Here is a 22844-nt window from a genome sequence, read left to right as displayed (position 1 = left end):
TTTACAGTTTGCTTTTTTGCAAGTATATATAACGTTTTATCATCTCCATCTGCGGAATTACATTTATTTATTTCCAAGTTTTGCATAAAGTAATGGTTGCAAATTGGAATAGAATTTTTGAATTCTGTCGATTTCGATCTGAAAAGTTTCTATTTTAGAAAAATTCAAATTTTGATTTATGATAGTTGAGATTCCAATTTTCTGTTTTTATTATTTTAATTTTCAAAAGTAATTCTAAAATTTAGACTTGCGATGTCAATATTATTATTTATTTTAGATTATATATAAATAAAATGAATATAGTTTACGATTTCTGCCGATTACTATCCGGAAAATTTCGATTTTGGAATAATCATTCCAATTTTCAAAATGTCGACATCCGTTCTTTTAGAACAAAATTAGATTTTTTTTTCACTTCAAAAAAAAAAAAAAAAAAAAAAAACCCAACTTAATCGCTTAGACTATTACATTATGTAATATGCTAAAGCCCATAACTAAGGCCCGGGCCTTAAATCTGACTATACCTACCACAAACAAATAAAACCTGGGCCTCAATATTAGAATTGGAGAAAATACAGTTTTGGTCCCTCACATTTGCACCAATTTCAAATTTGATCCTCCATGTAAACAAAAAATATATTTGGTCCCTCATGTTTCAAAAATTCAACATTCTCAATCATTTCCGTCAATTTTTCGCTATACTAACAGAATCAAGTGTGTGCTCATCGCTAACTTAACTGACGGAGTAACGGTAAATCGACAATAATGACCAAACATGTTAAATTATTGAAACATGAGGGACCAAATATGGAATTAATGCAAACTTTGAGGGGTAAAAACTGCAAATTATAAATTAACAATCAAAAGTCAGCCTGACCCACCAAACTGATTAATTGCACTTTATAGACTTTGAGAAAAGAAAAGAAAAAGAAAAGGATGAACTGAAAGCAGTCTTTTAATTAGTCGCACTTAGAATTGTTGGATTAAAATCATTTTTAATATTTTCAATCATTGACCATTACAGTAGTTAACGAAAATCTAAAGCCATTTTTTAGTTGAAATGACAAGTTTTATAGCTTTGGGGGCCATATGGTCATCATTAAAGATATTCGAATTAATTATTCATTTTAAATAAATGAAGAGTCTTATCATTTGGTTAATTACATGAAATTGAGAGCTTCATGTGGTAATTAATTATATTATTTGTAGTTTCATTTCAAATTTATATATTAATTGAGAGATTTATGAATGCTGATATTGTTATGTAGTTTAAATATCATTAGTAATTTTTATTACAATAGTTTGATATGCTTCTACTTATAATTATAATTGTTATGTACTTCAATTTTATTATATTTGTAATGTATTAAATTTTATCACTAATCATAGTAAATTTATTATACTCCATACAATATTGTATATATTCTGTTAGTCGGGGTTTAACAGTAATTGTCCACTAGGGAGAGGTCTGGGTACCGGCGGTTCAAAATCGAATATCGTGGACGCTTGTGTGTATTGAATGCACTATAAGACTAAAATTTGTGCGCCTTTTCTGACACTAATCGATTATAAAACAACTGATAGCGACCGATGTCCTACAAATAGTATCAGAGCCAAGATTACGATTTCGATTCCAGATTGAAGTGAAATATACGAGACATGAAAGAATATTTTGACATGCATAAACAAAAGTATATAAGGGAATGTTAAAGTGAGACAACAATCTCCTTAAAAGCTAAATAATGGAGTGTAGTTGCAGACATAATATATATATATATATATATATATATATATATATATATATATATATATATATATATATATATGTGTGTGTGTGTGTGTGTTTTAATTTACTTTTTTGACCACCTATACTTATCTCTATCTCCCTCTTTGTCAATGTAAAGAACCCTATCTAATTAATTAAAAAGCTTTGGAATCCTATGTGAACTTGGATTATTTATTAATTAATTAAGCACTTATAATCATGAATCTCTTTTATCATTGCAGCTTCATTTATTTTACAAGTTAAAAAAGTAAGGTGTCAATAATTTAAAAATAGTGTCACAATCATAACTAAAGGCTGCAATATTATTAAATGGAATATATATATATATATATATATATATATATATATATATATATATATATATATATATATATATATATGCATGCATGAGTCAAATTGTCCAAATTTTAAAGTGTAGAATATAATTAAAATTTAATATTAGTTATATTTTTGAATATAATCTACAAGAAAATTAATTAAATAAGAAATTGCTTGGTACACATGGATACTTAATTAATTAGATCTTCCAAAAAAAAAAACCAAGAAAGTACAGGGAATTAAACATCTCAAATTACTTGTAATTAAAGCTCCAAAAGGAAATTTAAATATCAAAATAAATAAAAATAGAAAACAGAGAAAATCAAAGTCGCTACTGATATATTAAAGGAAGCAAAAAGAAAATAAAAAAATAATAATAAAAAACGTTCTTCTTCTTCTTCTTCTTCTTCTAGTGTTGTTCAAATCGTGATTCTCTCTTCAACTACTTCATATAATTTGTTGTCAACCTGAAAAACTTCATTAATTTTTTTTTTAAAAGGCATATAATTAAAAAAATGATTTAATTTATTTTATAATAATAATTATTATTTACCCAAAAATGGAGAATCTTGATGGTGCATGATTAGAATGATGATTTGCTACTGAACTCCTTTGGTGCATTGCACCTGAAACACTCCATCCTGCTCGCAAAGTTGTGCTCGTTGCACCCCAACCTGGAATAATTAATAATAATTATTTTTTTATTAATAAAAACGCCACGTAATTAATTTTCCATGAATATAAATAAATAAAAAAAGCCACGTAATTTGATTTCTACCTGGTGCAAATCCAGTCACCAGATTTCCATCCCGAGCGGCTACCCCCACCGCCACCGCCACCTGCACCGCCGCCGACGCCAAATCCAAATACGGAAACCCGCGGAACCTCTCCGTCAAAGCCGGCGCCACCAGCGCCGCCGACTTCTTCCTTGACGGCGCCGCACTTGAAGCAGCTAGAGCGGCTGGCGAAGTTGTGCGCGCCGCAGTTGTTGACGGCGCAGTACCAGTCACCGGGCCTGACGTCAGGTCCGGTGAACCCGAACGACGAGCCACCACCTCTTCCACCGAAAATTCCGTAATCACCGCCCCTATCACCGCCGCCGCCGCCGGGCCTGGGGTCGCCGCACCTCTGGCAGGAATCCCTCCTCTGAAAGTTGAGATGCTGGCACGATCTGCAGTTCCAATCTCCCGGCCTATTCATTTTCTCCTGATCATATCACAACAAACACATGCATGAATAAATAAATAAATAAAAAACATTCAAATAAATATTAACTACAAAAAAAAAAAAAAAAAAATCTTACAAATGAAGTATCTGAAATGGACAAAGATTAATTTTGTGTAGTAAAATCAAATAAATTTAGTGTCTGAGAATTTTTGGTGATAGTGAAGAGGTTTATATACTGCGAGGGAAGGTGGCCTCGATAAACGAGAGACCTCACTTTTCATATATATATATATATAAACTGTTGTTGGTTTATTTATTTAATTTTAATTTAATTTAATTTTATTGAAATATGGAATCACATAAAAAGAACAAAATTAATAAAGAGAAAAAGAGAATGCTGCTGCAGCAGCATGATCTGTTGCATTGTAGTAATAATTGTTGTGTGTGTTTATCAAATATTGTGATATTTGATAAAGTGCATGCATATATATTGAACACCCTCCAATATATTCTTTGATTCGCTTTCCAACACCAATAAAAATCCCTTTTTTTTTTTTTTTTTTTTTTTTTTTTATTTATCCCATATGATCAAGATTATAAATTGTTTAATTTGATAGGCTATTTAATATTTCATGCGTACGTAAACATAATTGATAGGGAAAAAAAAATGAAATTAAGTTGCATTTATTTCCGAGCCATGGAAGAATCTTTTACTAAGCATATGTAACTGTGTTTACTCGTTCCGTAAACCGATCGAACACCACTGAATCGAAAATAAAATTTGGTATGTGCCAAATAACGAACCAAAAATTCGGTTTTCTTCGGCATTCGGGTAATATTTTTTTTTGTTTTTGAAGTCCACTGTATTCGGTACGATATATGGTATTGATGCTCGGTTTACATGTACCGGATACCGAAATATTTAATATATAATATATATTGGCAATTCTAAAGGAGTTTGCATCTATATATTACGAGGTGATATAGTGTATAATTTTTGGCAGACAAAGTGAATATTCTACGAAATTTAAATCTTGTAAAATGACCCCATTAAATTATTATAATCTCGCTTTCAATAAATCCCCAGACCCACTCTCCAACAGTCACTATATAACTGAAAAATTGCGACTCCTTTTTCTTTATTTCTTTTGAATATTCTCTCTCTTTTTTTTTTTTGTTGTACTTGAAGCTATTGAGTTGTCGAATATGTCTTACTAATTGCGAAAATTAAATTCTAATTAGGACTAATTTGTCATTTCACTTTAGTGTTAATATTTGCTCATTGTTTTGCCTATGAAATTGTGAAAATCAAGAAATACTTGAATTTAAAAAAAAAAAGAAAATCTCCACTCACTTTAATGAGAATTTCATCGTCGTAATAATTAATGTATTTTTAACTATTTAAATAAATAAAATAAAATTAAATATTTTGCAGCAATGATGGAGTGCAGGTGTCCCCCGCTCGTGTGTGTCAGATCGATTTGAATAAAATGAAGCTGAAATCGAAGCCGAAGAAGGTGCATGGCTGTAACTCCCAAGAACAACCTTTAAATTTCATTCCATTTTCTCTTTTCTCTACTATAAATTAATTAATAATTAATTACACATGTTGCCTATATATTTAATTATTTATTGGGAATTAAATTAAATTAGTAATATTTATTTACTATAAAGATGACAAGAAACTAAAATTCATTAAATAGAAATAAACATATATATTGGTATATATATACTAGTGGGACGACATTTTTAAATTCTCTCGATTTTGATAAAAAAATAAATATTCGACTTTGGAATAATATTTTTTTCCGAAAATGTTAATCCGATAAAAATCGTGTGATTACGAGGCTAAGTATACTTAACTCTTAAGGGGGGAAAAGTGGGGAGATGTTCAAAATTAAATAAAAGAAAGTGATAAATGGTATATATATATATATAGAGAGTTTCGATAAAGATAGTTTGAAGAGAAAATTAAAATTGAAGTAGTAGTCTTCGAGGTAGTCCAATTTGACCATCTTTTCTTTCAATTTATCTTTTCCTTTTTCCCCCCCTCTCTCTCTCTCTCTCTCTATATATATATATATAACACTGCCATGGCTTTTTTGCTGTCACATTTTCCTTTTTTCCCCCTAATTAATAATCATCTTTAATTTATATATATATGTGTGTATATGGTTTCTCTCTCTAGAAGCGTAGCAAAGAGATTGTTTCTCTCTCTATGATCTAGGTGTAAAGAGGAGCATCAGCTAGCAGAAATATGAGAATGAATTGATGAGAGGGGAAAAGGGAAAACCCTAATTTGTAAGAGTATAATATGACCACCCACCATTTTCTTGGGGAGTGGTAAAGAAAGCTGTGGAAAAAAAAATTTAAAAAGAAAAGCTTATAAAGAAAGTGATTCGATTCCCTCTCCCTTTGCGAGATGCTTCCAATTTATCTCCATGCAACCACTGTAATTATTATTTATTTTTTTTTTTTTTTTTATATTTATATTTATACGTGTTTGTTTTACTGTACATGTGTGTGTCCTAACGTACACTTATTGTCTTTTTCCACTTTAATTAATCTCTAGATACTTAATCGACTACTAATTGGTGTTTGTTTGTTTGGTTGATTACAATCACTACCAACTACGAACAACGTCCTTTATGCTTCGAATTCAACTTAATCTTATAGATTCCGTGGAATGTCCTCTAACTTTTACTCGTTTTGTGTAAAAATGCAGTTTCAAATGCACCACAATCTGATTTTTACAAGCCAAAAGACATCTTATGATCATCTTGTTCAAAATGTAGAGCTCGAATGGGGTAAAACGGTACAAATTAGAGAAGATGCCATTAAATTTGACACCACATGGGTGGATTCGTAAGAAGACTCATAGTTGATGGTGGTGGTTGTAGTTACCCAAACATGATGGTTATTTCGTAATTTGACCTTACTCCAGGGGGTTGGCCGTAATTTACCCAAAAACAAAAATCTGATTTGGATTCTGTTTTACTCTGACTTCATCTCTTACAAACTGGTATAACTATTGGACAAGTGATTCAAATTAATTTCCATACAAAATTTAATACAACTAGCATAACTATAAACAAATGATTCAATTTTACTAATTCATTCATTATACAAAAAAAAATAAAAAATAAAAAATAATCATTGAGTTAGCTCAAGAAAGCAGGTTCTTTAGGTTGAGGAAGAGAAGCTGATGCATCAGTTCTAACCATGGTTACCACATCCAACATAGTCGGTCGATCCGCCGCTCGCTCCTGCACGCATAACAAACCTAACTGAACGTATTGTGCAGCTTCAATTATCGTACACGAGTTAGCCAAAGTCGAATCTAAGAACTTGTCGCTTTTTTCCTCTTTCCATAGCTTCCATGCCTAAAAATATAAGTTTTTCAAATTTTATCGTCAAATATAACTTCGATACATACCTTTCAATGAATCGATACATATAAGTATGTTTAAGGTTCTTACATAGCCGAGAAGATTAAGAGAATGATCCGCCTCGAAGAAAGAAATATTCCGTTTGCCACTAATTATCTCTAGCACAATAATCCCAAAGCTAAACACGTCCGATTTCTCGGAAAAATGCCCGTCCATTGCGTATTCCGGTGACATGTAGCCACTAACACAATGCAAACGATAACGAGATTAAGGTTAATTATGGTCATTAATACTCTTGAAATTACGGAAATTAATTAACAATTTTAATTCTTACTATGTGCCTGCGATTTTAGTAGTCTTTGCTCGAGTTTCGTTCTCCTCCCCGAAAATTCTGGCCATCCCAAAATCGGACACTTTAGGGTTCATATCACCATCTAACAGGATATTGCTCGTTTTAAGGTCGCGGTGTATAATTCTTGGCCGAGAGTATTTGTGCAGATACAGTACACCTTGAGCAATTCCTTCGATAATTTTAATTTGCATTTTCCAATCTAGTAACTTCTGCTTATTTACATCTGCATCAAGAAAATGTTGAATAAATTCAATAATTGCGTACATGCGTAAATTAAATTGAAATGCTCGGTTTGGAATAAGTTTGTACGAACCGAAGATGAAAGAATCCAAACTTCTGTTGGCCAAATACTCGTAAACCAATATGTATTCTTCTTCTCCTTGGATACAATATCCCAAAAGTCGAACGAGATTTCTGTGTTGAACGCGGGATATTAGTGTTACTTCATTCTTGAATTCTTTAACTCCTTGAACCGATCTTTTCGAAAGTCGTTTGACCGCAATTTCTTGACCGTTCGGCAGATTTCCCTGAAGAACTAAAATCGATTAGATTCTAGACGAAAAAAAAAGTGAGGAATACGATAAAAAAAAAATAAAAAAAAAATAAAAAAATAAAAAATAAAAATCCACCTTGTAAACTGGTCCGAAACAACCCTCACCGAGCTTGTTTTCGGTATCGAAATTTGTGGTTGCGTTTTCTATTGTGCTAATGCTAAACCATGTTAAGTTTTGTTCTTCTCTGCTAAACTCGAGGTAGTCTATAGTCGGTATGTCGATATTAGTAGCGTTTTTAGCTTCATCGGGGATTAATTTTACTTCTCCGTTTCTGCTAGATGAGTCGTCTCTGTTTTGGTTAACTGCCGATATCCACAAAAATAGTCATTTTAACATTACAACGAAACAGCATTTTTTTTTCGCATTTTGAAATAAACAAAGAGGATAGGGACGAAAACCTCTACGATTATGTTTTTGGCGCCGTTTATATCCCCACAAGACTAAAATTGCCATAATCGAAAAAACGGAAAATCGGAAATTTTACTTTCAAGTTGTTAGTAACAAGATTTAATTCACAACAGGTTAAAAAAGAAAAAAAGAAAAAGCTTACTCTGCTTCTGAATTTGCGACGCGTCTTTTTCCAAGCAAAAACTCGAATCAACCGTAATTTCTTCGTCACACAACGAATGCCGAACTATCAAGAGCCTCCCCTTCATCACCATATATTCATCGAGATGCCCCGTTGAAGCCATCACAAGCCACGAAAATTCATACCCACCGATAGTATTGTACGTCAGATAAGTCTCGTTCGGTGTCGATGTGTGGCCAATACAACTCTACTGCAAACTTTGCAAGGAAATATCCTGTAAGTAAACAAAAGAACCACACTAAAATTCGAACCATGTACCGGACTGTTACAATTATAAGTGTTAACAAAGCTGCTAACTCTGCTTAAACCATGGTTAACTTTCGGACCGGGAGATAACTCCTTTGGGACGGCCCTTTTAACCTCGACAGTTTCCCCGTTGAGGTCGTGAAATGTTTTGAAGAAAACTTTTTCAACTGCTTCTTCTGAATCATAAACTATGACGCCGAACCCTCTTGGCCTTTGTGTGTTGTGGTCGTACATAACTACGACATCTGTTACTGTACCGAACTGATCGAAGTAAGATTTGAAGTCTTTATCGGTGACTGTGGAAGCTCGGCCACCTACGAAGATCTTTCTTGTACGGGCCGGGCCCGGTGACCCATGGGTCCGGTTTGTGTTTGTGCTTCACCGAACGAGTTGAGGTGACCACCAAATATTCCGACCATCGCTAAATCCAACATCGGGTTAAGGCCATTGTGTTGAGCCTTACCTGGGATTCAGGATTCAGACAAAGAAGAACCAAGCATTTCAAAAGATTATAGACTGCTGGGCGAAGAAGAATAAACACGGACTTCACGTCTTCTTTGAGGGTTTCGACAACTACGTCAAGATTACATGTGTCGCAACAAGCCGTGGTAACATAATATTTGCGGGTCGACCCGGCAAGTTATTGGGGATAACAAATGTTAAGTATATATTTTTATACTTTATCGTACCTTTTTATTTGAGCTTTTGGTGTGATTTAACGATAATTGGTGCTTAAAAAATTGATTTATTGTATTTTAGGTATAAATTGAAGAATTGGAAAAGTTTGGGGTCAAAACTGCAATTTTGGAGAAAATATGGGCCAAAAGTGAAATAATAAAAAATCTGAAGAAATTGGCACGGGACGGCCGTACCAAATTTAAACCTAAAAATGGGACGGCCGTGCCAAATGCAGAAATTGGGCAGAAGGTTTCGACGATTCTCGCGCGGCCGTGTGAGAATTGCACTGATTTTCGCGCGGTCGTGCCAACACACGCTGGAGACAATTTTGGAATTTTAATCACACAAGGAAACCTAAAATCATCTACCAAGTTGGGACATCTATTTAAGCCCAAACCAAACACGAATTAGAGGGACTTTTGACACAACCTTAGAGCGAGAGGAGCGAGAGAACGAAGAATCGAAGACGGAGAATTGATAAATCTTCATCACAATTCTTCATTTATCTATCTTTTCTTAATCTATTTCTTTTTATGTTTTTATGATGTTTTTCGTAGAGAACATGAGTAGCTAAGTTTCTAATCTAGGATTTTGTTGGAACCCTATGTGGGGATGGTGAACCCGTTTTCTTGAGATTATGCAATTATGATTTTATGATTAATTCTTATGATTGTTCACTAGGCCAAAATGGTCGACTGGCGACGGAATTTGGCGACGAAACTGTCTATTTGGCGACGATTTTTTACTGTTTGCGACGAATTATTTTCGTCGCCAAATCCTACAAAAAACGTCGCCAAACGTCCCGTCGCAAGGTCGGCGACGAAAAGTCATTTTCGACGCAACGTTTGGCGACGAATTTCATAAATCGTCACAACATTCGTATTTTCTGGAAAAAAATGTTTTTTTAATATTCGCGACGGATCCTATACTTTCGTCGCTGCCCAGTTGCGACGAATAAAGAATAAGTCGCAAACATTGGCGACGAATTATGTTTTCGTCGCTATATTCAGCGACGTTTTGTGACGGTTTCGTCGCTACGTTTGTGAAAATGTTTGCGACTAACAGCCTTTTTCGTCGCAAGGCCCACGATTTATTTGCGACGATTTGTTTTATTTATTCGTCGCTAGGTTTTTTTTTTAAATATAATTTCTGGTTTATTTATTTTTTCAATTAACAAATTCAACCTGTATTCAGCAGTTGTACAAAAAAAAAAATACACTTATATCGAAAATATTAAAACCAATTATACGGATTAAATATCAAGGTAGCACAAAACATAAATTAAAAAAGTACATAAAAGCTTAAAAGCATATAATGTAGTGTTGCAAAGTTTAGTTCAAAAGCCAAACAAAGTGTTGCAATCTTAATTCCAAGCCCTTTGCTTTTTCCGAGCACTTTTTCTATCGCAATTGAGTTGGCCGTGCTTTCGTCACTTCCATCACGAATTGTCTCATCATACACTCATTCCAAATCAGCCTGAAAATGATTAAGTACACTTGTTTAGCAAAAATTTCGACAGCATAACAACTAATAAATGAACATCCCCAAAAAAACCATCCATGTATGCAACAACATTATTTAAAACAAATATTCATGAGAAATAAGCAACTATTCAACTGTTGTCCAGACACGAATTTAGCGATGACGAATTATTAGATAAACGAACATAGTTGTTTCTTGGAAAAAATGGCGTGCCTAAACAGTATGGAACTTGAAATAAAGAAAATGAATGTATATACTATTTGTATCACTTGCATCTTGTTGTCTATTATTTGATAAACACAGCACAAACACGAACACGACACTTCGAATGAAAGAAATGATTGGAATTTATTTAACTAAGAAAAAATATTTTGATATGATGAAATCAACAGTTTCAAGAAAATACCTTGGTTGTGATACTTAGGCCGGTAAGTAGAAGCCAAGCTTTCCCAATCAACAACCTGCTTTCCCTTATAATCGTTCGACACTCCAACTTGGGGTACATTTGCAGGTGCAAAAGGGCCAAACTGGTAACTCTTTGCACCCATTGTAGTTGTTCTATCATCCTCGTTTTCGGTCTCGTTTTTGACTCACATTAGGTTAAATGGCTTCAAGATTTGAAGCCCATCTTCATCAACCTTAAACCTCTTTGCTGTATTAGTTAAATTAGTCCCAAAAATCCGCTTCTTCGAGTCTAAAATTCCATTATCGGGTTTTCCATTCAGCCCTAACCATCTAAAAGCAGGTTTTCTTGTCTCAGGGTGATGAATCTGTATATCGTACAGAATAAGTGTTAAAATTATAAATCCACATAACGAGTTTCATAAAATTAATGTCGAATTAGGATATACGATGAATCACCTTCTCGATGAATTTCATGGAAGATAACACATTGGCAATATCGTACAGTCTTCTGACTTTTGCTGGAGAGTTGAATGAAACTAATGTTAAGAAATTTATTATTGTATCTTTCATTTAAGCAATAAAGCAAGATAAATAAATAAGGTAAAGGTATCTTACTTCTAGTAGTCATTGAAGTGTGCTTTCCGTCACCGAGCAAAAGCTTTGCTGCATCTTCGAGAGAAATCAAATCCATCTGAATTTGAAGACAATTTATATTCATAAGATGCAAACCAAACAAATATCAATATTAATGTTCGGCATGAAATATACTTACATCGGTGCAGAGAAACAGCTTAACGAAATTCTGTGTAAGAAACCCAAGAGACTTTTCCTTCATATTCTCACCTACATACGAAAATGAAAATTCTAAGGAAAGAGTTAAAGGAAAGAAATACAAAAACATGGTAATAACATGAATCATCAATCTACCACACTTCAAAAACACACACACACACACACACACACACACTCCAGACCCAACCACAAGAAAAATAACATTTTCTTTTTCTTCTTAGCCAATCTAATCAACAGAGAATCCCCATAAACATAGCACAACCAGAAACACGTGTCGTATACAATAATACATACATTGCTGGAGAAAATCATGTAAAACGCAGAAACACCAAAAAAAAAAATTAAAAATTAAAAAAGGGGGTTTTGCAATTAACCATAATTTCACGAATCGCGGCGGGGGAAACGCCGTCGCCATCTTTGGACTGCTTGAATTTCTTAATCGCAATGGATTTGGAGCGGTTCGCCTTAATCTTCGCCAAGAAAACCAAACCGTATGTTCCCTCTCCGATTTTCCCAATCACATCGTATTGCTCGAGCCACTCCGGCTTACTGCTCGAATTGCCCGCCCTCCCATCCCCCATATATGCTCCACCTGCTTTGAAGCGGCGGAGAGATGGGCGGAGGAGAGCAGCGGCGGACGGCGGACGGCGGAGAGCAGCGGCAACGGCAGACTGCGGCGGCGGAGGCGGAGGGGGAGGACCCGACGGAGGGGAAGATTGAAAGAGAGAGAGAAACGAGAAGAAAATCGGAGAAAATGGGGAAAGGGGGATTAGGGCCTGACTTCTAATTCAATTTTTTGCGACGATTCCAAACAAATCGTCGCCAATTCAGATTTAAATGAATCTAGTAGCGACGTTTTCATCTCTTTCGTCGCAAACCAAAAAAAAAAATTAAATAGCTTTGCGACGTTTCTGTAAGAACCGTCGCTATAGAAAAGCGAGATTTTTTCTATAATTATTTTGGCGACGATTCATACACTATCGTCGCAAATAATAATTATAATTCTTTTAACAAAGTATTTTACTTGCGACGAATACACTATTTTCGTCGCTACGAATAAATATAATTTCATATTTCCTCTTTATTACGCTACGTTTATCCTTATTCGTCGCCAACCCATTAATTTTTTTTTTCACAATTGCTCTAGCGACGTATACGTCATATTCGTCGCGAAGGTAAAAAAATAAATTGCAAAAAATATTTTTCATGCGTCGGTTATATAAAAACGTCGCTACGAGAGTGTTTTATTATTTTTTTTTCCCCTTTGCGACGTTTTATTGACATTAGTCGCATACTGGCGACGATTATTTTTATCGTCGCGAGATATTCCATCGAAATCTTATTTTCCGATATCTTGCGACGTTTTTTAGTCAAAATGGTCGCAAACTAGCGACGAATCCGGAATCGTCGCAAAAAAAAACGTCGCAAGTGAGCTGTTTTGGCCTAGTGGTTAGTGCATGAACTTGATCAATTTATGTGCTTTATCTGTGATTATTGGGATTGACTCGACAGATCTATTTTGATAATTAGACGGTAGGTAGAAGAGCCTTCGAGTAGTTTTCACCGGATGAGTGTGTCAATTGCATGTGGTGTCGTAGACATACAGATATCACCTTAGGTAGCCAATTACGAGACTTGTTAGTTAATGCTTTATTCATAATTTGTTTGCATAGACATATAGTGAACCGTTTATGAATAATAGACTTTTAATACACGCGACAGCGGGTTATGAGTAAATTAGTGTCTCGGGTTAGTAATCATGAATCATATATTTCATAATTGAGGGTTTTGGGTGAGCAGTTCTTTCATAGGGGAAGATAAACTCCTAGGTTCGTTTTATTGATATTTTATCGTGTTTATTTGCTTTCATAATTAGTTTAATTATTTATTTGATTTAATTTGACAAACTTGCGTAGGCTGGATAAAAATCATAGTTGTTAGAATTTGGTACTTATGATTAGATAATTTGAGTATTCCCTGTGGGATCGACATCCGACTCTCACGAGTCCACTTTTACTACTTGTTTGCGATACGTGCACTTGCGTGTTAGGTATTTAGCACCCAACAAGTTTTTGATCAAACAAACTACCTAACCAAACTTGAGTGATCAAGATTATCCAATACACTAGTGATAAACAGAATCAAGATATAAACAATTGTACGGATTTGTAAGCAAACCTCCACCCTCACACAGTTTAAGACTAAAATGTTCCTCTAATTCTCAAAAAAATAAAAAAATAAAAAGAAAGGAATCCAAAAGGCTGAGCTTTCTGGTTTGTTAATCAGTTACTGAGCTATAACTGAGCTTGCAGTTACAACTGATCTTGCAGTTACTTAGCTAATGCATGCATGTAAGTATATATACATGCAGTCACTTTGATTTCAATCTTTTTCTTATGCAGTCACTTTGATTTCAATCTTTTTTTTTTTTTTTTGCCAAAATGGCTTCATGGATCGATCAGATGCAATTCGTTGAAACTCAAATTACTCATATAGTTTACTTGTTCTTTTCCTTCCACGGCCTGGTCTTTGCTTCAATATATGGCCAATTTGTTGCCGTCAAGTGTTCAGGGTTTTGGCTCCCTTTTATCCTCTCTTTCTTGGCCGGAGCTTACTGTCTGAATGATCTACTTTCAAAATGAGGATTGTAAAATGAAATGCAATAGTAGAATATAGTCCTATATATACTACTTCATCTCTGTAATTAACTGTATTAATTAATTTAATCATATAGTTTAGAAGTTACAGAAGATTTCATAAAAATTCTAATTTCCTTAGAGTAACTTTTAGAAGATAAGTACTATCATATAGTTGAGAAGTTAGAGAAGATTTCATAAAAATTCTAATTTCCTTAGAGTAACTTTTAGAAGATAAGTAAAATATAGTGATTTTTGACAAGTTTTAAAAAAAAAATTACAACTTTGTCACAGTTCTTAACTATTTCTAAAAAATGTGCATCTACAAAGTGGTCTACTTATGAGTTATGATGGAAGGTAACTTTATTTCTACCTAGAATCGAATGCATGTGATTTAAGAGGGGCAAAATCCTCAACTCACCTCCCTTTTCACCCCTCACACAATTATGGGAATTATGATAAACCCATAATAATCTAGACTCTAGATCTTGTCATTTGCCAATTTAATTGAAAATAAAGAAAGCCTGCGTCAGATATGGAAAGAGAATAAACACACATTCATCTATAATTACGAAACAACCTTTATCTTCTTACATAAATGTACAACCACTAAGACAACAAACAGAAACTCGAAGAGTAGTATTTAATCTTTCACAAGTAACTCACATCCTTCACCGTAAGAAATATCTTCGATTTCAAACTATGCAATAACCAATACCAAACACACATATATGCCCATTCTTACATGGAAATAGTACCGTAACCTATACAAAACACTGTATATAATAATCGAATCACTCCACGGCAGTTGCTGGTCGGCGGCCCGCCGCTCCATCACTCCAACCGTTGTTTTCCTTTTCTCCTACAGTATCCTTTCAATTTTTATTTTCCTAAAAACAAAAATTAAAATTAAGAGAGAGAAAAACGGAAAAAAAAAAATAGCTGACCGTTACACAGGCAAAAACTTATGGAGACGACGGCTTCAGCCGGCGCCGCTCCGGTGAAGAAGCGGCGACGTACCCCGAAAACCACCGTAGAGGCTCTCGAAAACGATGTTCTGAGCATGATTTTCACTTTTCTCGACCTTGTCCACCTTATTCGCTGGTCCGCCGTCTGCATATCATGGTAATTCGCTCCTCTCAAGCATTTAGTACTTGCTATAAACTTATCTACAAATAATTATTTGATATTTTCATTTAAAAATTCTCTAGATATGACGTCATTTCAACAATTGAATTGGGGAAAAAAATTTGGGAAAAATTGAAACAGATTAAAAATTAAATATTATTTTTATGGAGTTAAATCAATCACTTACCTAATTTTACCCCCTTTCTTCAATCGGTCAAGGAGCACGGTGATTCGTAAACTGAAGTTACTGCAAATACAGTATCACAAGCAACAACAGGCAGAATCTGGTAGTGTTTCTGACGAGTCGAAATTGTCGGAAACATCGATAAATAGACAAATGGAGCAACTAGCTATGGATCGACTAATTGCTGTTTGTTTGTGATATAAGTTGTTGTAATTTTGAAAGTTAGTTAGATGGGTTTTATTTTTTGCAAAAGAAAAAAAATTTAAATCACGGCTACTCCGTGAGGTAAGATTAAATTATGAAAATGCCCATGTTGTTTGGTTGATTACAATCACTACCAACTACGAACACGTCCTTTATGCTTCGAATTCAACTTAATCTTATAGATTCCGTGGAATGTTCTCTAACTTTTACTCGTTTTGTGCAAAAATGCAGTTTCAAATGCACCACAATCTGATTTTTACAAGCCAAAAGACATCTTATGATCATCTTGTTCAAAATGTAGAGCTCGAATGGGGTAAAACGGTACAAATTAGAGAAGATTCCATTAAATTTGACACCACATGGGTGGATTTGTAAGAAGACTCATAGTTGAGGGTGGTAGTTGTAATCACCCAAACATGATGGTTATTTCGTAATTTGACCTTACTCCAGGGGGTTGGCCGTAATTTACCCAAAAACAAAAATCTGATTTGGATTCTGTTTTACTCTGACTTCATCTCTTACAAACTGGTATAACTATTGGACAAGTGATTCAAATTAATTTCCATACAAAATTTAATACAACTAGCATAACTATAAACAAATGATTCAATTTTACTAATTAATACATTATACAAAAAAAAAAAAAAAAAAAAAATCAGCTGTCCATTGAGTTAGCTCAAAAAAGCAGGTTCTTTAGGTTGAGGAAGAGAAGCTGATGCATCAGTTCTAACCATGGTTACCACATCCAACATAGTCGGTCGATCCGCCGCTCGTTCCTGCACGCATAACAAACCTAACTGAACGTATTGTGCAGCTTCAATTATCGTACACGAGTTAGCCAAAGTCGAGTCCAAGAACTCGTTGCTCTTTTCCTCTTTCCATAGCTTCCATGCCTAAAAATATAAGTTTTTCAAATTTTATCGTCAAATATAATTTCGATATACTCCTTTCGATGAATCGATACATATACATATGTTTAAGATTCTTACATAGCCGAGAAGATTAAGAGAATGATCCGACTCGAAGAAAGAAATATTCCGTTTGCCACTAATTATCTCTAGCACAATAATCCCAAAACTAAACACGTCCGATTTCTCGGAAAAATGACCGTCCATTGCGTATTCCGGTGACATGTAGCCACTAACACAAAGCAATCGATAATAATATTAAGGTTAATTATGGTCATTAATATTCTTGATTACGGAAATTAATTAACAAGTTAATATTGATTCTTACTATGTGCCTGCGATTTTAGTAGTCTTTGCTCGAGTTTCGTTCTCCTCCCCGAAAATTCTGGCCATCCCAAAATCGGACACTTTAGGGTTCATATCACCATCTAACAGGATATTGCTCGTTTTAAGGTCGCGGTGTATAATCCTCAGCCGAGAGTATTTGTGCAGATACAGTACACCTTGAGCAATTCCTTCGATTATTTTAATTCGCGTTTTCCAGTTGAGTAATTTCTGCTTATGTACATCTGCATCAATAAAATGTTGAATACACTCAATAATTAAATATGTAAATTAAATTGTAATGCTCGGTTTAGAGTAAGTTTGTACGAACCGAAGATGAAAGAATCCAAACTTCTGTTGGGCAAATACTCGTAAACCAGGATGTATTCTTCTTCTCCTTGGATACAATAGCCCAAAAGTCTAACGAGATTTCTGTGTTGAACACGGGATATTAGTGTTACTTCATTCTTGAATTCTTTAACTCCTTGAGCCGATCTTTTCGAGAGTCGTTTGACCGCAATTTCTTGACCGTTCGGCAGATTGCCCTGAATAACTAAAATCGATTACATTCTAGACGAAAAAAAGTGAGTAATACGATAAAAAAAAAAAAATCACCTTGTAAACTGGTCCAAAACCACCCTCACCGAGCTTGTTTTCGGTATCGAAATTTCCGGTTGCATTTTCGATTGTGCTAATGCTAAACCATGTTAAGTTTTGTTCTTCTCTGCTAAACTCGAGGTAGTCTATTGTCGGTATGTCGACAGTAGTAGCGTTTTTAGCTTCATCGGAGATTAATTTTACTTCTCCGTTTCTGCTAGATGAGTCGTCTCTGTTTTGGTTAACTGCCAATATCCACAAAAATAGTCATTTTAACATTACAACGAAACTGCATTTTTTCTTTCGTATTTTGAAATAAACAAAGAGGATAGGGACGAAAAGTCGAAAACCTCTACGGATATGTTTTTGGCGCCGTTTATATCGCCACAAGATTACAATTGCCATAATCGCCGGAGCAATTAGGATTATGAGAATTAATTTCAGCTTCCTTTTCTTTCGGCCTAAACGGAAAAACGGAGAATCGGAAAATTTACTTTCGAGTTGTTAGTAACAAGATTTAATTCACAACAAGTTAAAAAAAGGCGTACTCTGCTTCTGAATTTGCGGCGCTACTTCATCCAAGCAAAAACTCGAATTAACCGTAATTTCTTCATCACATAACGAATGCCGAACTATCGAGAGCCTCCCTTTCATCACCCTATATTCATCGAAATGGCCCGTTGAAGCCATCACAAGCCACGAAAATTCATACCCACCGATAGTATTGTACGTCAGATAAGTCTCGTTCGGCGTAGACGTGTGGCTGAGATTGAAGCTGGCGAACGAGTCATTGAAAACGAATCTGAAAATTCCGTTTTCGTCCAACGAGCCAATATCCACGTGGGCAGTGTCCCCTCTCCAGACAGATAATATTCTCGCATCCTTAAGACCCGCAACCACGGTTAACGATCCACGAGAAGGGTTGTGCGGGCCCAACCACGATAAAAGAACCTGTCTTCTCGGCTCGTGACTCGTCAAACCGAACCACCCGAGTTTCATTCCCGGAAGATAAGTGTCGGTTGGGAAACTGAAACTCTCCCATATAATCTGATCTCCTTGTTTAAGAATAAGATTCCCATTATCGAGAAGTTCGGCGCTAGTATTCGAACTCGAGGCGAGGTTCCGAGAGTTGACTATCGTAGGTGCTTGTCGTCGATCGATTACTACCAAGTTGCCGTCGAACCTTATCGCGAAGACGTATTTTTGCTCCAACGGGTTGTCGCGATTGGCCACCCAAACGGGTTTTTTCTCCGGGAGATTCTTGAACCATATTCCGACGAAGACATTCTCGGAAACGGAGTTTTTGAAAAATCCCAACTCGAAAACTCCGTTAGCAGATACGAGAGTCTCGTTTTCTCCGAGGGGTTCGTTCGGCAAGATTGCGTATTTTGCATCGGACAACGAAACGGAGTAGTGTAGGAAGATAAAACAAACATACCACGTTGGCATAATTCAAGATTGATCAATATTCTTACTATGAAAATTTCATGGTAACAAATTGTCAAAACCATGCTCTTACTTAATTGTCTTAAAATTGACTTACATAACACAAATATTTAGCCACTTGACTTAAAATATACATTCTCCAAATTGCAGAATTTCCACAAGATAATAATATATATTGAAATTGACTTCTTCTTCGTGTGTTGACTTGACTCCACTTTTTAATTAAAAATAAAAAATAAATAAATAAAGAAAATACATATAAACTGGAACACGAGAAACAATACTAAGCCCTGTGTAACATAGCTTCAACTTGTTAACGTTTTACGTTTTGTGACGGAAACTCGAAGACATTTGCAAGAGATCTTATAGGCCATTTGGAAGTTTCTAAAAAGTTAGAATAACAAATTTTCAAATATTTTTGTTGTTTACTAGATTATTTACATGATTTAATGATCATCTGCAAATTGATAGTTGAGAGTAAAATTTATTTAGAATATGTTTGTATAAAAATATATAGAATATTTTATAAAAACTTGTATATGTTTATATAGAATATTTATAAATATACCTCTATACTTTTAATATTTACACGTTTCCCCATTTTTTAAACATGCCGTTTCCCGTATCCGTTTCCTTGTTCCCCTTTATCGCCGTTTCCCATTACGTGCTACATAGCTGAGCCAATTGATCGTCAGCTCAATTGTCTTAATATTTTTAGGTGTTGAAACATTCAATCGTTTGACTTGTTACACACACTCTGGTTTTCTAAGCAAATAAATAAATATAAATAAAATATTAACCTGTTGTCTGACCAGCAACGAAAGGTCCATCATCAATATGAAGAATTTCTAGAAATATATATATATATATATATATATATATATATATATATATATATATATATATATATATACATTGGAAAAGTATTGCAAGAATTTATCTGATTCCTTCGCTCCCAGATGAGTCTGCATCAGCCATCATTAGGGCAAAAAGAAGAAAAAAAAAAAGATAAAAAAAGAGTTAGCGAGACTTAACCTATGATTTAATCCCACTTTGCACCCCTGAAACAATAGCCTTTTGACACTTTGGACCCTCCAAAATAATTAATAGCAGTTTGCACCCTTAAAATACAATAAATCATACATAATGCCCATCGAATTAATTTTTAACACTAATGAATGTAATTTAATATTTTTAGCACCACTTTTCTAAGATGTCAAATGTCAAATAATTTTTTTTTTAATTCATGAAACTACAATTCAATTCCAATCCCGGAGTTTTCGATTTTTGGAGAATATTTTTCTTTTTAAGTTCTGTTTTTTCTTTCTTTCAGATTTCCCAATTTTTGTGGATATATTTCTATAATTGGTGAATTAAAATATTGAATCTTCAATTTATGCCAATATACTACGAAAGAAATTCGATTTCGGAAAAAAACTCTTTTCATTCCAATTTTCGAAATGTTAACTTCCGATTTTTTTATTTATTTATCAAAATTGGAATTAATTTTTAAAAATTATACTCTTTCTTGGGCTGGTTATATGCAATTCCTAAATATGAAGCCATCATGTAATTTATTAGTGGGCCAAACCAACTGATTTTTCAGCCCAAAAACCAGCTCAGCGAGGCTGCCTTTTTCCCGCCATAACAGAACTGAAACTGCCATAACTGTATTTCCATCTTTTCATTATATTATCTTCATTTCAATATTAATAAAACTACAAAAAACAATCATCTGATTCACAATTTGCTAATCATCTCCAGGCGATCGATCAGAGAAGAGAGAGAGAGAGAGAGAGAGAGAGAGAGAGAGAGAGAGAGAGAGAGAGAGAGAGAGAATCAAGGTAATTTTGTAGAGAGAGAAAGTAAAAAATGCGTGCAGAAAATACACCACGGTTTCTGGATTTAGGCTTAATTTCAAGAAACTGAATATCCTGAACCCATCTTTATTTTTATATATGTATATGTAATCTGTATGCAATATTGTTTATGCGTATGTTTGTGAGTGTGTGTGTGCGTGTGTGTGTATCCTAAATTTCAGATAAGGGCACCAATAATCGCCATGGATGATCGAAACCCGCCAGCTGGAGATAACATCATTGAAATTATTGCCGCACGCTGCACTTGTGTGAACAAGAAATGCTTGATAGAGTAAGTACATCCAATTTTTTGTTTTTTTTTTTTCAATTTTTTTTAATTATTTTTGGAGGCATTTATTTACTAATTGTACCTGTTTGTAATTTCGATCTCGTGCAGAGTCTGCTCGTGTTACTTTCTCGGAGAAAAATGCAGCGAATATTGTCCGTGCGAACAAGATTGCTGGAACAAACTATATTACGATTTTCTTCCAAACCGTGAAGAAATAATGGAAAATTTTATCGGCGAAGGATCAAGAACTACTCAAGAGAATAATAATAATAATAATAATAATCGTTCGTCTTTTTCCGTAGCCGAATCTTCAAGCAACAACACAAGTTCTAGTGAAGCTGGTGGTGGTTTTTCGGGGGGGTGCATGTGTATAGCTAGTCGATGTATGATACAGTAAGTGTCGACTCTTGATCGACTTTCTTGAATATGACGATGATGTGTGTGTGTGTGTGTGTGTGTGTATATATTTTGTGATTTGTTTTGCACGTGCATGCATGCAGGAAGTGTGGTTGTTTTGGTGTACGTGAGTTTTGCACACCAAAATGTGGGTGCAAAAGATGCATTAACAATGTCGAAAATAAGGATAAAGTCGAGCAAGCACGAAACGAAAGGGATACGAAGGGATGCCGTTGTACTGGGGATGTGCATTGTACAGACTCGTCGAAATGCTGGTGCAGTGGGGTAATTTAATTTATTTTATTAATATTTTTTTTTTTTTTTTTTTGGTTAATTATCGGTTTTCTCTTGCTCTTATCGAATGAAATTAATTATATTGTTTTATTCTGAAAAAGGGCAAAAAGCCTTGCATAAAGGCATGTCGATGTAAAGGATGTCTCAATACATACGGTCGAAAACCACAACGAATTAGGTACGATTTAATTTCGACAAAAAGTACAATTTAATTTGTTGCGCGTAACTTTAATTTGTCTGATTAATGGTTTGTTTGTTTATTTCAGCTTGTTCAGTATGAGTGAAGAATCGAAGGCCGGTAGTAGTAATAAATGACGATGTTCGTACATCAAACAGATCGAGTTTTGTGTAATTGACAAGTTTTGCAAAGTATAATTAGTAGAATACAATATATTTCTCACTTTCAGCTTTTGATTTCCAATTCTGAAAATTTTCTATATTTCCGATTTTGGATTAAAATTGGAATATATATGTGAGATCGCGGTTTATTATCCCATTTCAAACTTCTCAAAATAGTTCTGTTAGTTCCAATTTTTTTTTTTTTTCAAAAGTTACACATATATAATATTAATATCATTATATACTTTATATTGTAGGTGAACACTGAACAGGAAAATAGAATTCTCGAATTTAGCCGATAACGAACTGAAAGCAAATCGATATTGGAACAATTTTCTGATTTTCAATTCTTTCGAATTGCTTTAAAAGGGAATTGGAATTAGTTTTTCAATTTCCAAAACAGCGCACACCGAAATAATTAATAGCACTTTCACTCACGAAACACAATAAAACCGTTCGAAACGTAACCTAATTGATTTTTT

General features: G+C 34.4%; 4 protein-coding genes, 2 long non-coding RNA genes and 1 pseudogene across 8 annotated transcripts; 2 read left to right on the top strand and 5 right to left on the bottom strand.

The window, feature by feature from the left end:
• Positions 1-2233: 2233 nt before the first annotated feature.
• LOC148772544 (RNA-binding protein csdA-like) lies at positions 2234-3497 on the bottom strand. 2 transcript variants are annotated; one of them, XM_088815711.1, is made up of 4 exons: positions 3408-3497; positions 2883-3310; positions 2658-2778; positions 2234-2579 (listed from the first exon to the last, which is right to left on the bottom strand). In XM_088815711.1, exons 2-3 carry the CDS (start codon positions 3302-3304, stop codon positions 2688-2690), a joined length of 513 nt encoding a protein of 170 aa, XP_088671837.1. In that variant the 5' UTR covers positions 3305-3310; positions 3408-3497; the 3' UTR covers positions 2234-2579; positions 2658-2687. The 2 variants fall into 2 exon arrangements, with proteins under 2 accessions (XP_088671837.1, XP_088671840.1); XM_088815714.1 differs by having other exon boundaries at positions 2234-2571.
• Positions 3498-6432: 2935 nt separating this feature from the next.
• On the bottom strand, positions 6433-8635 carry LOC105975154 (G-type lectin S-receptor-like serine/threonine-protein kinase At4g03230). Its single transcript, XM_088820295.1, has 7 exons — positions 8453-8635; positions 8083-8342; positions 7642-7882; positions 7326-7539; positions 6995-7235; positions 6751-6901; positions 6433-6654 (listed from the first exon to the last, which is right to left on the bottom strand). Exons 1-7 carry the CDS (start codon positions 8633-8635, stop codon positions 6433-6435), a joined length of 1512 nt encoding a protein of 503 aa, XP_088676421.1.
• Positions 8636-10306: 1671 nt separating this feature from the next.
• LOC105953566 (E2F transcription factor-like E2FE) lies at positions 10307-12339 on the bottom strand (annotated as a pseudogene). The gene is made up of 7 exons (XR_016031980.1): positions 12133-12339; positions 12053-12056; positions 11739-11809; positions 11582-11657; positions 11423-11484; positions 10968-11331; positions 10307-10555 (listed from the first exon to the last, which is right to left on the bottom strand). The product of XR_016031980.1 is annotated as an E2F transcription factor-like E2FE (transcript).
• Positions 12340-14959: 2620 nt separating this feature from the next.
• On the bottom strand, positions 14960-15479 carry LOC148772543 (uncharacterized). The gene is made up of 2 exons (XR_016032168.1): positions 15342-15479; positions 14960-15256 (listed from the first exon to the last, which is right to left on the bottom strand). It is a non-coding gene; the product is annotated as an uncharacterized LOC148772543 (long non-coding RNA).
• Positions 15480-16279: 800 nt separating this feature from the next.
• On the bottom strand, positions 16280-19394 carry LOC105975152 (receptor-like serine/threonine-protein kinase SD1-8). Its single transcript, XM_088815763.1, has 7 exons — positions 18288-19394; positions 18090-18200; positions 17758-17984; positions 17474-17687; positions 17147-17387; positions 16900-17050; positions 16280-16803 (listed from the first exon to the last, which is right to left on the bottom strand). The coding sequence occupies exons 1-7, from the start codon at positions 19186-19188 to the stop codon at positions 16582-16584; spliced, it is 2067 nt and encodes a 688-aa protein (XP_088671889.1). The 5' UTR covers positions 19189-19394; the 3' UTR covers positions 16280-16581.
• Positions 19395-20923: 1529 nt separating this feature from the next.
• LOC148772542 (uncharacterized) lies at positions 20924-21610 on the top strand. Its single transcript, XR_016032167.1, has 3 exons — positions 20924-21029; positions 21227-21336; positions 21442-21610. It is a non-coding gene; the product is annotated as an uncharacterized LOC148772542 (long non-coding RNA).
• Positions 21611-21619: 9 nt separating this feature from the next.
• LOC105975209 (uncharacterized) lies at positions 21620-22414 on the top strand. The gene is made up of 4 exons (XM_013000384.2): positions 21620-21726; positions 21834-22014; positions 22125-22201; positions 22290-22414. Exons 1-4 carry the CDS (start codon positions 21698-21700, stop codon positions 22336-22338), a joined length of 336 nt encoding a protein of 111 aa, XP_012855838.2. The 5' UTR covers positions 21620-21697; the 3' UTR covers positions 22339-22414.
• The last annotated feature ends 430 nt before the right edge of the window (positions 22415-22844 follow it).

Source organism: Erythranthe guttata, chromosome 1, assembly GCF_056151865.1.
Source record: "Erythranthe guttata isolate IM_541 chromosome 1, IM_541, whole genome shotgun sequence".
Lineage (NCBI taxonomy): Eukaryota > Viridiplantae > Streptophyta > Magnoliopsida > Lamiales > Phrymaceae > Erythranthe > Erythranthe guttata.
This window is presented reverse-complemented; position numbering and strand designations above follow the sequence as displayed.

Excerpts from the sequence above, each read along its gene's own strand:
- LOC148772544 (XM_088815711.1), bottom strand. The coding sequence starts at position 3,304 with ATGAATAGGCCGGGAGATTGGAACTGCAGATCGTGCCAGCATCTCAAC. Across the intron at positions 2,779-2,882 it reads GGTGACTGGATTTGCACCAG|GTTGGGGTGCAACGAGCACA; the intron begins GTAGAAATCAAA and ends TAATTATTCCAG.
- LOC105975154 (XM_088820295.1), bottom strand. The coding sequence starts at position 8,635 with ATGTACGACCACAACACACAAAGGCCAAGAGGGTTCGGCGTCATAGTT. Across the intron at positions 6,902-6,994 it reads ACTAAAATCGCAGGCACATA|TGGCTACATGTCACCGGAAT; the intron begins GTAAGAATTAAA and ends GCATTGTGTTAG. Across the intron at positions 6,655-6,750 it reads CTCTTAATCTTCTCGGCTAT|GCATGGAAGCTATGGAAAGA; the intron begins GTAAGAACCTTA and ends TTATATTTTTAG.
- LOC105975152 (XM_088815763.1), bottom strand. The coding sequence starts at position 19,188 with ATGCCAACGTGGTATGTTTGTTTTATCTTCCTACACTACTCCGTTTCG. Across the intron at positions 18,201-18,287 it reads GCCGCAAATTCAGAAGCAGA|GCCGAAAGAAAAGGAAGCTG; the intron begins GTACGCCTTTTT and ends TTTTCCGTTTAG. Across the intron at positions 17,688-17,757 it reads GTTTTGGACCAGTTTACAAG|GGCAATCTGCCGAACGGTCA; the intron begins GTGATTTTTTTT and ends TTAGTTATTCAG.
- LOC105975209 (XM_013000384.2), top strand. The coding sequence starts at position 21,698 with ATGTGTATAGCTAGTCGATGTATGATACA. Across the intron at positions 22,015-22,124 it reads CGAAATGCTGGTGCAGTGGG|GGCAAAAAGCCTTGCATAAA; the intron begins GTAATTTAATTT and ends ATTCTGAAAAAG. Across the intron at positions 22,202-22,289 it reads CGAAAACCACAACGAATTAG|CTTGTTCAGTATGAGTGAAG; the intron begins GTACGATTTAAT and ends TGTTTATTTCAG.